At 51.4% G+C, this 13363-nt stretch overlaps 1 protein-coding gene and 1 long non-coding RNA gene across 2 annotated transcripts; one reads left to right on the top strand and one right to left on the bottom strand.

Moving 5' to 3' along the window:
• Positions 1–550: 550 nt before the first annotated feature.
• On the bottom strand, positions 551–9423 carry TFAP2C (transcription factor AP-2 gamma). The gene is made up of 7 exons (XM_052683987.1): positions 9204–9423; positions 7604–8080; positions 7360–7411; positions 5945–6167; positions 5149–5267; positions 3682–3823; positions 551–2197 (listed from the first exon to the last, which is right to left on the bottom strand). The coding sequence occupies exons 1-7, from the start codon at positions 9249–9251 to the stop codon at positions 1912–1914; spliced, it is 1347 nt and encodes a 448-aa protein (XP_052539947.1). The 5' UTR covers positions 9252–9423; the 3' UTR covers positions 551–1911.
• A 254-nt stretch (positions 9424–9677) lies between these two features.
• Positions 9678–12893, top strand: LOC128081075 (uncharacterized). Its single transcript, XR_008206971.1, has 2 exons — positions 9678–9904; positions 9982–12893. It is a non-coding gene; the product is annotated as an uncharacterized LOC128081075 (long non-coding RNA).
• Positions 12894–13363: the final 470 nt, after the last annotated feature.

Here is a 13363-nt window from a genome sequence, read left to right as displayed (position 1 = left end):
TGCAAGTCCCCCTTCAGGAAGCTTTATTTGGCTGCGTTGCATCTGCGACGGCGAGTGCCTCAGATGCAGCCTCACCACTTTGAGGACTTTCTGCAAAATTCCTTACAGCACTGAAACCAGATGGCACATCTATCACATTTCACATGCCAGGATTCTGCAAATATTTATCATTAGAGAGACAAATTATTCCAATAAAGGCAGATTCACTGGAAGGCAAAGCTGGCGGAGATTGATTTTTATTTAGAGGAAGCCTTGCAGTTTGTGTTTAGATTTCAGTTTGTGTTCTATTTAAATAGGCAGCTAGCATGATCATGACAGCTTAGGAAGGGGGGGGAAAAAAAAAAGAAAAAGGATTCTTGGAGATACATAGCATGTTTAATTGAAACCATTAGTTTTACTGGCAAACAGCTCCGTATTTCTGTTCTGTTAATCTGAACAAAGTGCTGCAATTATGACTCAATACATAATGTCCTCTAGTGCTACTCGCCCCACATTCCCCAAGTATAGAAAGAAAACCAAAACTGTTCTCAGTTAACAAAACATTCCATGCTTCTATCCAGAATATTTTTTATTATATGGTTATCATATACATCAGCATTATAGCGGAACATTTACAAATATGTAAAGATAGTTCAGAACCTCCATTATTCACATACACACGAACTCACACACTCATTTTGCATGTCTACTCAGTTGCCGGGTGGATGATGCACAAAGTTGCTGCTTTGTGAGCACACACCTCAGATTAGATTCCATTTTCAGTGGCAAGAATCGCAATATTAAAAAAACAAACAAGTCTTAAATACCCTGTATAACATACCTGTGCATAAACCTAAAGATATGTTTAGCTTACCCATTACCTTTGAAATACTTACCAAAATTAAAATCTGAAAACCCATTTGTAAAAAAAAAGTATTAAAAAGTTCACCATTATTTACAAATCCGATTAAATTACACATAAATTACTATTTACATTCAACACACTGCTTCCCTTAATACACATAAAGCCTCCCTGGAAATTATTTTTTGGCCTTACGAGGCAAAAAAAAGTTTTAAAAAAAAAAGTTATGTGCCTATTTTTCCAAGTTCCCCCCCCAATTAAAAAACAAAAAGACAATATAAATAGGTGAATAAAGCTGCAATATCCTCAAACACAGAAAGTGAATTTTCTAGGAGTTTTCATTTTGTACTGATCCTCATTAAAAAAATACCGAGATAATTTCCACTGCAGCCAACATTACTGCAGTGTTTAAAAGCCTGAACATTTCCATAAAAATAAGTATGACCAATGCCATCAGATAACTTTATCCACCAGGATTTTAGCACTCTCTTATGGTAATCTGAAAATAAAGGGAAAAAGGAAAAAAGAGAAAATCTTACTGTTTTCAGGTGTTTGTAAAAAATTTTTAATGTACATCAATCTATATAGCACTGTTTAATACTGCTTTACTGCTGCTGTTGCATTAAGAGAGAATAAAACCCTGAACATTTATCTGATAACAAATAACCTCCCATGTAAAATCTGTCTCTTAAGAACTACACACAAAGCTGGTTGCCACCAGGTACCGAGATGTGGGAAAGCAATCTTATGTATTTCATCTCTTTGTCTATTTCCAACAGAAACCCTTATAGCACCACTTTTACAGCAAAGGATGGCAGCACACGGGTACCAAGTACTTATCTTCAGGTCACTGCTTCCACAGACAAGGGACACTGCAGCTTTTGGAAAGACTTGTCTCCCGGATCCAGGAGGAGCGAAGATCCTGAATGATTCTGTTGTTCTTGTTTCCTTTTCCCTCCTTTCTTAATAAAGAAGAAAAAAAAAAAAGTACCCAAATTGCTACGTTCCCCCCGGCAAGAAGATCCCAGCCTGCGTTAAGGAGGAAGAGTCTAAAGTCTGTTTTTTCTCCTTTACTTCCTGTGCTTGTCCATTTTATCCATGGTTTTGTTGGTTTCTGCGGGGCTCTGGTCGCCAGTGTTCATGTATGTTTTGTCTGCTATTTTTAATGCTTCATTTAGGTAGTTCTGGACGGATGTCATGGCAGCACAGATGGCAGCGCTCCCAAAGCCATGTGTGATCAGGCTAAAATGAGTCAAACAGCCCTGGATGCCAGGGTCCAGGATGGGACTGGGCCTCGTGTTTCCCAGCGGAGTTCTGTCCTGAGTGAGGAGGTCTGTGAATTCCTTACAGATCTGCCTGCAAGACACAAAGTGAGTGTGCTTTACACCACGGTGCAAATGTGTGCAAAAGCAAATAAAACCAGCAAGTCCCCGTCAACTATTTGGCCATACGTAGGAACGGAGTTTCAGAAACTCATTACAACAAGATAGGGGTGTTCTTCACAAGCTAAACTTAATGCTTATTCCTTAGGATCAGTTCCTGACAAGCCTGCTGTTTGATCTGGGTCACACCAACACGTATCCACTCTGCACAGCAGCACCCCACCGCTGCTGGCTGAGCTCTACAGCCTTTGCTCTGGATTTAAGGCAGAGCACAGGTTTAGGGCCAGATTCTATGAGAACTTCTGCAGCTGCAGCCCAGTGATTTAAGAAGACTGAAGCAGCTGAACAGGAGACTCAGTCTAGTTGTGCACATTATGTGTATATGCTCTGTTTAATAGGGACCCGGGCCCTGATCCTGCAAACACGAACACATATGCCTGGCAAAACATGAATGGTTAATAACGCTCCAACATATGTTGTTTGCTGCTTGTAAATCTGTCCCCTTGATGTGATTTCACATGAGATGAGCAATCTTCACAGAATCATCACTTTATCAGAATTTCTCAATCACAAACATCTCCCAAAAGATGACTGTTACTGGTGTTAATAGCAATGCCAATAATAATACTGAGGAGCCAAAGGATTAGTGTTCAATAGAAAGCATAAAGTTCAAGCTATAGGAAAGAGATAATCTATTTCTAAGAAATACAGTCTTGTAAAAGCAGTCTCTTTCTCAGGGAAAGCCAGATTAAATCAAGAACAGGTGGAGTGTAGAACCTCTGCACAGGATTTTGCTTGCTTAACCTGAGCACACAACTAGGGCAACTCTTCTCATCAGTTAAACAGGATTTTCTCAGATCCTCTGCATGGAACTGCTGCTCTCAAAAGCAAGAAATTGCACCAACCCCACCCAGAAAACATCTCAGACCAGGACAGAGGGCTTGATTAAACCTTAGCATGGCAGGGGACAGCAAGCACTCCAGCCCCTGGTTTATAACAGGAGTAACAGATGCTGCCAGCCACTGCCCTGCTCAGCATGTGGGTAATTCGGATACAGGTGTCCTGCAGAGGAGCTTTAATAGAGCATCTCCTTCACCTTTCCCCTCCCTGAGATTTCTAAGAATTTAGTAAAGAACAGGGACTCTTCCCATCTGCTAAAGGCTGCCTTTTTCACTGAAGATCTTCATCTCCAACAGTGAAATGGGACCATCCACAGCTTCTGATTCCTGGAGTCCTGCTATGGACACCTGCCCACTATTACTGCTGACAGCAGCCAGGACCCGTGTCTGAGCTGCCCTTGCTCCCCTGTGCCCACCAGCAGCTCCGTGCAGCTGCACATACACACACAGGCAGGTCTGCCCTCCGCTCCCAGCTTTCCCAGCCACACCTGCCCCCAGGCACTCATTTCTGTCACACCTTAAGGTACGTTTTCCTGCAACACCCCCAGCCCCCACTCACTTGGCAGCCAGCAGCATGTTCTTCCTGTTGGCCATCTCGTTGCGGCCCATGTGCGGCCGGGTCAGGTACTCAGCCACAGCCTTGGAGGGGAACTCCGTCTCACACACGTAGCCGAAGTCACGAGCAAGGTGCACAGCTTCACCTGCATCAGGCAGAAGGGAGAGCTTGTTACAGATGTGTTACTGCCTATTTATTGCTGGGAGATCAGGTAAATTAAAGCAGGGTGAGCTGGAAGTGTTATTCTCGTTTGGAAAGGGACGCTTCTGTTTTTTTCACCATACCATCCATCACCATCCTCTGATCAGCAATTATCAGTGCTTCTTTGTAAATTTGCATCAAGAAAGAAAAACCGACATGATGACAGCTACAAAATAGAACTCCCTTGTCGTCTTACTGGAAAGAAAAGCTTTGGTTTTGTCTCTATGCAGATTCACTGCAGAGCAAAGACTGGAATTTATTCTACAACTAATGTCCCACTGATACATAAGAAAACATGCAACTAAATTCCACCAACGTAACAAATTTTTCCCTTTAATGCATTTCTAGCTCTGTTTTATAATAACCACCTTTGAAAGGCAAATAAGTCAGCTTTTTTTTTTATTAGGGTAATTTCATCAGGCTTAAGAAAAATGGATTGGCACAAAGTGGTGCTCCATGTAATGCCTGTGTGTGTGTGTGTGCATACATACAGAAGCTCTCAAATCCAAATTCCAAGTGCTTTTCATGGAAGCTGCTGTATTACTCCAGTTTGTGCAGCAATGAAATAGCAGTGAGGCAATGCTGGACCATTCCTCATATTTCAGTCACTGCTTCCACTCCCCTTAAGTTGTACCACTACCAGGAGCTGCTTTCAACAAACACAACCCACAGCCACACACATCCATATATACACACACCCTTCAACTCCACTTAACCAAGAGGGTCCACATAACATGCTGCAGATTAAAGGGGCTCCAGTTTCCCATCAGGAAGCCAGAAGCTATAAATCTCACTTTATACGCCTACATTTATTAGCAAAGCTTCTGAGGACGCTGCTGAGGGAGGGCCGGGCACCGGAGCAGCTGCCCCACATCTCTCCAGTTTCCCAGTGGGGAACCAAACCCAGTTTCATCCCTTTTGCCCTCCCTGCACACACCCTCAGACAAAACCCCAAACAGGGAGCACAGACTGGACAGACGGGGTGTTCTGCAGAGCCTGGCATGCACACGGGAGGAATGGCATCTCCCTGCAGCACCCTGCCCTATGGTGGGGGCACGCAGCCCTGTGCAGGCAGGTGGGCTGGGGGCAGAGGGGAGCACAGCCCAAGGCAGCACAGCAGTCGCTGCGGTGCCCCCCTGTTGCACTCACTTCAAAATAACCCCCCCAGCAGCCCATTGACAACTTGGCCTTCCCGTGCTTTGTTTAGGAGGATAAAAAGCTGCGCACGGGGGAAAGAATGTTTATTTTTAAGACATGTTCAGGACTGACCTTCCACCAAAGATGTCAACAGTGTCACATTTGCAGCTTTCCTTCTACCAGCTGGAAGGTTCAAACCAATCTTATCCAGCTTTTCCCTTAATGATCTGCCACCATTTTTAGATTTGGCTCTGTAATTAGAAAAAAAAAAAAAAGTCTTATTTATCTTCAAGATACTTTTTTTTTTTTTTTTTAAATAAAGATGAGAAATTCCATTTACTGACATTCAATAGGGTTCTACTGGGGGTAAGATAAAAAGCAGGCTCTTTCCCAATGACCTACTTTTAAACGCTTTGCTACAAACCAGCCAGGATGAAACACAGCAGAGGTCAAAATCAAAACGTGTCAAACTGCACTGCTGAAACCAGCAGCTGTAGAACAATCAGGAGCCAAATTGTGTTAAAAAACAAAACAAAAAAGAATCCCAGACATACAGAGCATCTTTGTAAAGGCAAAACGAGATCGTGAGATTTAATCCAAAAATCGTTCCACAGGAGACGGTTTGTTACAGGAACTGGAAAGCTCCACCAGCAGCAGTTTTAGAGACAAAATCCACTGTTACACAGAGAAGGAGCGCTGCTGTCAGGGCTGTGAGCAGCACTGCTCCCCATACGAGGCACAAGAGCAAAGCAGATTTCCAAAGCCCATTAGGATTCAGCGCTGCTGGGCTTCTTAAAAAGCCGAAGTTTGGTAAAGGGCTCTGAGCTCCTCATTGTCCTCATCTGGCTGCAATCACACAACACGCACATGGGGGGAAAATAAGAATACTGTCATACAAGTGACAAATACTGGCCGGGCTGCAGCGTACCTTCGGAGCACACCGCCCAGCAGAGAGGCATTGAGGCACTCCGGGGGGGAGAGCCGCCTCTGCACCTCCGCCACCGTCACTTTGTACTTCGATGTGGAGCTGAGGAGGGACAGCCGCCCCGGCACGGAGCAGAACACTTCGTTGGGGTTTATGACCACTCCGATCAGTCCGTCCTTCTGGCACGGGAGGCTCAGAGCGCTGTTCTTCGTTAAGGAAATGGGACCTGTGGGAAGAGGAGGGCAGCGGGTATTTTAGAACCGGAGAGAAAAGCGAGAAGAGGGTCTGCTTTGTGCAGGGGGAGGGCAGGAGAGCGATTTCGTTCTGCACTGAACTGCTGAACAGAGCAGTGGTCTGCCACAGCGCAAGGAGCTGCCGAGAGAACACGGCTTACAAACAATAAATAAAAGGCACATAACCTTCACAACATCTCTCAGTCCTATCCCAAAAAGCTACGAAGCAGTGTGCGAGTTAGCAAATCCCTTCTTCTAAGAAGCTGAACTAGCTGTAGGCTGTGCCAGCATCCTTCAGCCAGGACAGGGGAAAGACTCCACCGGGCTCATCCTCCACCACAGACACACTAGAGAACGCCTCTGGAACCCCAGCAAATTCATAGCAGGGAGTACTGGGGGGATTAAACCCAAAGGAGAACTGAAAGCAAAACACGGCTGTGCGTGGCTGAATGGGGCCAATGCAGCACAGATCAGCACTCCCCGCTGACCCACGGCTCCGAATGGGTTAAAGGGCTGCAGTCCCCGACGGGAGGGATTCGGCCGTGCTCCATCTGACAGCGAAATCGCTCTCCCATGAGCTGAAGGCAGCAATCAGCGCCCTGCCCGGCACTTCTGCTTTTCCTCAGTTTGGTGTTCGTTTGAAGTCTTCAAAGCAAAACCTCCACAGATATATATATATATATATATATATATATATTTTTTTTTTTTTTTGAGCACGAATTTGTTTAAAAACAAAAGGAGGAAAAAAAAAAAAAAGAAAAAAAAAGAACTCCCCAAAGCCTTACAACCAAACTCCTGCACTGAGTCACTGCTGCTCTCGCTCCCCGGCTACAAAACCGCTTCGATTAAGGTAAAGCTAAGCAGGCTCACCGCACCGAGCTGATGGCAAATAAGGGAAATGGGGGGGATTAAAAGAAAAATAAAAGAAAAAGAGCTACTACCGAGCTGAGCTCCCTGGTAACAGCTGCAGCACCACGCTCAGCCCCGCCGCGCACACGGGGGAGGGGGGGCACGACCACCGGCAGGCGGGGACGAGCTGCCCCTGTCGCCAGCTCCGCTCCGGAGGCAGCACACACAGAACCACCCCCAGCTCCGCTTTAGGAGATGATGGAGCATCCGTGCGCCGCTGCGTCACCCAACGTGAGCACTGAGAAGGGAAAGCAAGCAGCGTGCCGCCGTACTCACCTTTTCTAATGACTGTCTGGTCGTGCATTAGTAAGTGTTGGTCTTCCACGTTCTGCAAATAGAAACGGGAGAAAGTTTTGCATCTTGAGACGTGAGGAGGAATGAATTGAGGGGGGTCGCGAAGCCCACCCGCCCCATTGAGGGGCCGGGAGGAGAGAAAAAGCGACTTTCGCTCCGAAGGTGGGGCGGCGAAGCTGGGCTGAGCGCTCGGGCATCTGCAGGCTGCGGGGTGAGGGGTGGTTACCTGTACATCCTCTATCTGATGGGCCATGTCGTGGAGCCCCAGGTTGTCGGCCAGCGCCGAGGCATCCAGGCCGTGCCCATGGGGCAACAAGAGGTCGGAGCGCCGGAACGTTTCCCGACGGCCGCCGGCCGAGCCGCTCTCCAGCGCCGAGAGGTGCGGGACGAGGCCGGGCCGGCCGTGCGGGGGGAGGCCGGCGGGCTCCTGGCTCTGGCGGTTGGGCCAAGCGCTCTGCTGCTGGCTGGGGGGCGGCGGCGGCGGCTGGTGCAGCGGGTTGATGGAGAACGGGTCCCCGAGGTGCGAGTAGGGGTCGCTGGATTGGGAGTAAGGCAGCGGCTGGTAAGGGGGGGGGAAGTAAGGAGGCTGGAAGTCGGAGGCTCCGGAGTGGGAGAGCGGCGGGGCCGGGCTGTACAGGTGCTGGCTGACCGCCGAGAGGTGCGGGAGCCGCGGGTTGCCGTTGCTGCTCCCATCGTGGCGGTCCTGGAAATCACACGGAAGGGGGAGGGAGGAGAAGGGAGGCGGCGGTCAGGGGCTGCCGGGCCGCTGGCGGCAGGCGCCGGGCGCTCGAGGCACGACAACAGGGAACAATTTGGGAGGGAGCGGGGGGTGAGGAGAGGGGGAGGCAAAAGCCGCCCTTCTCTATTTTCGGGCATTTCGTAGGAAATCAACCCAACTTGTAGGGAAGAGGTTAAGAACCAACTCCCACCACTTTCATCACAAATACACCGCAGTAACCCCTACACTTCCAAGAACCTATCAACATCTTACAACCACCATTAAAAATAAAAAGAAAAAAAATAATAAAAGGCACCGGCCCGCTTCCACGCAGACCCGCAGCACAGGCGGCTCCGCGCCCGCGGAAAGGCTCCATTCCCAGCACCGCACGGCGCTCCCCGACGGCTTCTCAGCGCCCGGTCGGAACTGGACGCGCTTTTCCCCCCCCCAACCCCCACTTCAAAATCTCAGCAGTCAAAGCTTAAAAGTCTACATGAAGCTGATCCCGAGATTTAGCAGTTTCAGGCTTCACGGTCGTTAAAATAACAGCGCTGGTTAATAGGAGATGAATAGGGTCCTAATGGCGCGTGAAGCGAGGGCTACAGATAATCTGCTGCAACCGGGCAGGCAGACGATGACCGGCAGAACCGGGCAGACTGAGACCGCAGCCCGGGATCGCCCCGCGGGGCTGCGGGAAGGGCGCAGGGCGGCTTTCCTTACGGCCGTTCCCCTCGAGCGGTCCGACAGCTGCGGTGCTCGGGGCTGCGCGCTCCGTCCTCCCCACTTTTACTGCTCCGATTCACTGTACGGGGCAAAACCCCGTGCCGTAAGGCGCTGCCTCCGGCTCCTTACAAACGGGGATGCCCCTTTTTATTTTAACATCCAGAAGTTTTGGTGGAGAAATAAATAAATAAATAATAAAAAAAATTAGAAATCCTAAACGAAGTAAAAAGCAAAAGGAAAAGACTCGGGGAACGGAGGGACTCCGTGTGGCGGAAGGACGCTTACGGCCGCCACCGAGCGGGCAGAGCCCCGCGGCCGCACAACGCGGCGCTGCCCCGCACCGCCAACCCGACCCCCGCCGCCGCCCCCTCCCCGCGCCTCTCACCTCGCAGTCCTCCTCATACTTGACGTTATCTGCCAGTTTCCACAACATGGCGTCCAGCGTCCAACCCAGGTGTGCGGTACCGAAAGCAGACGAGAGCTCAGCCCCCCCCCACGGGCGGTAAATCCACGTCGGCGCTGGGGAAGAGGAGCTGCCCCCCGGACGGAGCTCAGTTGGCAGGCATGAAGGCTGCTGGCGGACTAAACCCCCGCGCTAATGGTCACTCGGGTTTTTTTCCCTGCCCAGACGCCCTTAATGGCAATAGGATTATCATAACTCCTCCCCAGGGATGGCTCGGGAGCCGCGGCCGGCAGCCACTCAGGAGGCGGCGTGGCCCTAAGCCACTCCTTGCGCGCCCGCGGAGGCTGCGCGGAGCCGGACTCCCCCCCCCACCTTCGGAGCGGCCCCGGCCCGCGGGAAGGGGTACGCGTGGGCACCGCCTGCGGGAGCGCTGCGAGGAGGGCAGCCCCTGAAGTGCCGCGTTCCTTCTCCGTGTCTGTGGTTTATTCTTGGTGGGAGGCGCGCTGTTTGTTCGGCCGCCCCCCCCTGCGTGGAAGTGCGCCCGGACTCCCAACCCACGCGGCTCCGGCGGCTGCTGCTCGGAACGCCGGCAAAACCCTCGCCGCAAAAGCGAGAAAAAGTCCGAGCGCAGCCCGAACTCGATTTGCATAATTGTCGGGAGTTTGAATTACTGATTACAACTTGTAAGCTACCGATGGTTAAGGTATAATTTGCTTAATTATCCGACAAGGTTATTGCAGCCGGGCTCAATCCCTCCTAGGTAAAACAACGCTGATGGAGCGTCCCCGATGCGCGGCGGTGCGGGCGGTGCCGCGGCTTTCAGGCAGCGCGCTTCCATCCGACGGCACAGAGCTCTGCCCCCGCAACAGCCCCATCCCTGCGGCGCTGCGCCTCGGACAAAATGAACGTCGTGCTCAAAAGCAGCGACATCTCGCAGTGTTCGAAGGTCCGGATCACAGCTCGTTTACTCGAGAGCGGCGGCTGCGGGTTTGCTGTGCTCGGGACAAAGCCGAGTCCGGTCAGTGCGCAGCTCTCGTGCCCGGCAGCTGCTCCGAAAGGCTGCGGGCGGAACCACGCCGGGATCCCGACCTGAACGAACCTCCGCCACTTTTTTTTCCTGAAGATCGGGGAAGAAATAATAATAATAATAATAATAATAATAATAATAATAATAATAATAATAAAACCACCGCCAATAACAATTAAAACCAAACACCCTCAGCACCTCTCCCTGATTAAATGAACGATCCAAAAATAAATCCGAGGCGGACGGGGCTGCTGCAGGTAACCGTTGGCGGTGTTATCAGCCCGACCTGGCACGCAGGTGCTGATTTGCAGCGTTGCGCTGAGCCCAGCAGCAGCGACTTCGCATTATCATTTTTGGTGGAGTATCTATTTATTTTTTTAACGACGGTGTTTTTCTTCCAGGGATGTTTCTTTGAAATGCAGTTCACGACGATTATTAGCGAGTGTGCTCGCGCGGCTCCTGGCGTCATTAAGACTAGGAATCTAAATAATAAAAGACAGGGGGAGCTTAAAGTTCATTTGTATTAAAGGGACAAGATGGATTTAAAGAGAAACGAGGAGGGGAACCGTCGAGCTCCCCAGGTTTGGGAAGATCGCCCTCCTTTCTCCCGAAGGCATCCTGCGGTGCAACAACGTGGGCGTTTTTACCAGTTTCCCTTCTGCTCGCAAACGTCACACTGAGGGGCGACGCAGTTTTCCTCTTTTTTGGTGTTTTCAAGATCTGAACACCTGCGTTTTGTTTACTTCAGCGGACCAAAGAACGCAGACTAATTCGGCTCACTATTTGATTACGTATACCTATATGTATAATATAGAGAAGTAGAGGCGTGAAAGAGGGATTTAGAAGAAATTACCAAAACAAAAGGACGCCTTGGCTTCCTAGAAAACCAAGAGAGCAGAGGAGGCTGAGCACGGGGTGTGGAGCGCAGCCCTCGAGCCGCCCCTCCCGTAGAGATCCCCGGACCCCGCAGCGGCGCTGCCGAGCCCGGCCCGGCGCCGGTGCTGCTATCGAGGGATGCTCGGGGCACCTCGGGCCTCTTCCCAAGGTTGGGAGGGGGAAGGGAACGCTGCGAAGCGTGGCTTTCTGCAGCCCCCCCACGTTCACACCTAACCCGGAGAGAAGCGGGCTGGGCGGGAGGCGATGGAGCAGCTGGGAGGAGAGGCGGCTGCTGGCAGGTGGCAGCTTTCCTGACTTATTAAAAGGGGGGGGGGGAGAAAGGAAAGGAAAAAAAAAAAACCCAGTACCCTTATTTGCTGACGTCGCCTACTTGCAAGGAGGGCGGGCTGCCGGCTGCTTGCAGGCTCAGCTCCCCCTCACTGCTCTCTTTTTACGAGGCTGCATCCTCCCGAGGGGCCGTAAAGCACCCCCAGGTGTGCGCTCTCTCGGGGAGCACAGCAGAGCCCGCTGTCCCACTCGGTAGTTTTCCTATTTGGCAGCAATTATAGGAGAGCGTGGGGATGCTAATTGGTTACATACTCCTTCCTCAAAAAATTATTTAAACGCGCACGTATCTCTGTCCTTAACGCCGCAGAAACCTGCCCGGCTTTTCGCTTCGGCTCCCGCAGAGCAGCATAAAGACTTCCACGGCCCCGGAGTCGTTCCGTGTGACTCCATGGCGCGTGTGGGGAGCGCTGGGAGAGCAGAACTTCAGCCCGGCCGGGCTCTATGGGGGGCTTCCTTGGGCGGGGATCCGGCTAAGCTCAGAACACATCGTTGCCGCTCGGACCCGTCCTGCAGGTCTACGGGGGGAAGGAGTCACGAGCACCTGGGCGCAGAGCAGCGCGCCTGCGCAGCCCCCCCCGAGATACCAACCAAACAAAAACGCCCGCCCTGGAGGTGCAGGGGGGGATTTCCCCGTGGCTGCCGGCACCGGGAGCATCCCTGACCGGCGGGAGTCTCTCTACGCGCGTGGCGGCCCGGCAGCTTTGGCTCCGGCGCCAGCGGCGCACCGGGATCCCTCCCGCACCCCGCGAGGTGGCAGCGGGTTTTACCCCCGGCCATCAGAACCACAGCGGCGCCGGAGGTGAGGCGGGACAGGGAACTGCGAGCATCCTTTGCCCCCAGCTCATAGCTGTGGGCTGGGAACGTGCGGTCGGTGCCCTTTGCCTGCCTCTCTGCCAGCCCTCACTAATGCAGGAGGCGAGGGGAAAGCGTGCCCGCATCGCAGCTGCTTCTTCCCAACCTATTAATTTGCTTAATAAACGCGAAGTCAGCTCTGCTTCCTCCCCGCTCTCTCCCAGAGGAGCAGAGTCCCCCGGCCATAGCGTGCTGCCCGCCAGGAGGCTGTGCTTAGCAATGCATGGGCAGAAGTGACAGACTTTGACACCCGGCACTTCGGGGCCCTAGGTTAGATGTGGCATGGCATGTGGCAGAGGCTTAGCAGCGAGGCACGGCTGCCCGGGGCTCCTGCACGGAGCTGCACGCACAAAGTTTTGTGCACGGCAGGAGATGGGGCTGAGCCACAGCACGGGGAGGGCGAGCAAGAGCCCAGCTCTCAGCCTGGCCGTGCCTCGGAGGCAGGCGATGACCATGAATGTCACTGCAGCTGCATTTACTTCCATCTCATCCTTTCAGTGAAAGCAACATTTGCAGTGCTGGGTTCCAGCAGGTGGGAATGAGGGAGAAAGGGGTTATGCTCCCCAAGACCCCTGCTTGACTACCCCATGATGCTCCTCCTCAGGGCTGTGACATTTTGCCTGTGTCTGTCCATGCTGGAGAGATGATTTCGTTTTTCCTTTTTATTCCCTCTGTTTTACGTCCAGCAGGAACAGCAACGGCATCAGCTTTGGTGCTATGAGCCGGCGCTGCTCCAAAGGAAGCAGCAGGCTGTGTGTGTCAGTGCTGCAAGAAGGCTCCACATCAAAAAAGTGAAGTTCAGACCACCATAGTGCTAAATGAGAAATCAGAATACACACATCTAGCTCCCTTCTGAAAGCAAAAAGAGAAACAGCTTTTGGCATGATATGCGTAATTCATACTTTAAAAAATAAAGCCTCGATGGATCACGCATTCCTACAGCTAACTGCCTATACTACAATAGGAATTAAAGCGCCAGTGCCACAAAAAGAAGGATTCCAATAGGCCAAAACAGCAGAAAAGCAAATATTTCAAATGC

The sequence above is a fragment of the Tympanuchus pallidicinctus genome, unplaced genomic scaffold, assembly GCF_026119805.1.
Source record: "Tympanuchus pallidicinctus isolate F22 unplaced genomic scaffold, pur_lepc_1.0 scaffold20, whole genome shotgun sequence".
NCBI classification, from domain to species: domain Eukaryota; kingdom Metazoa; phylum Chordata; class Aves; order Galliformes; family Phasianidae; genus Tympanuchus; species Tympanuchus pallidicinctus.
The sequence above is the reverse complement of the archived record's forward strand: the minus strand, read 5'-3'. Positions and strand labels throughout refer to the sequence as shown.

Coding starts and splice junctions, on each gene's coding strand:
- TFAP2C (XM_052683987.1), bottom strand. CDS start 9,251: ATGTTGTGGAAACTGGCAGATAACGTCAAGTATGAGGAGGACTGCGAG. Junction 3,824..5,148: donor GTTGACATCTTTGGTGGAAG/GTCAGTCCTGAA, acceptor TGCCTGATGCAG/GTGAAGCTGTGCACCTTGCT. Junction 2,198..3,681: donor AACATGCTGCTGGCTGCCAA/GTGAGTGGGGGC, acceptor TGTGTCTTGCAG/GCAGATCTGTAAGGAATTCA.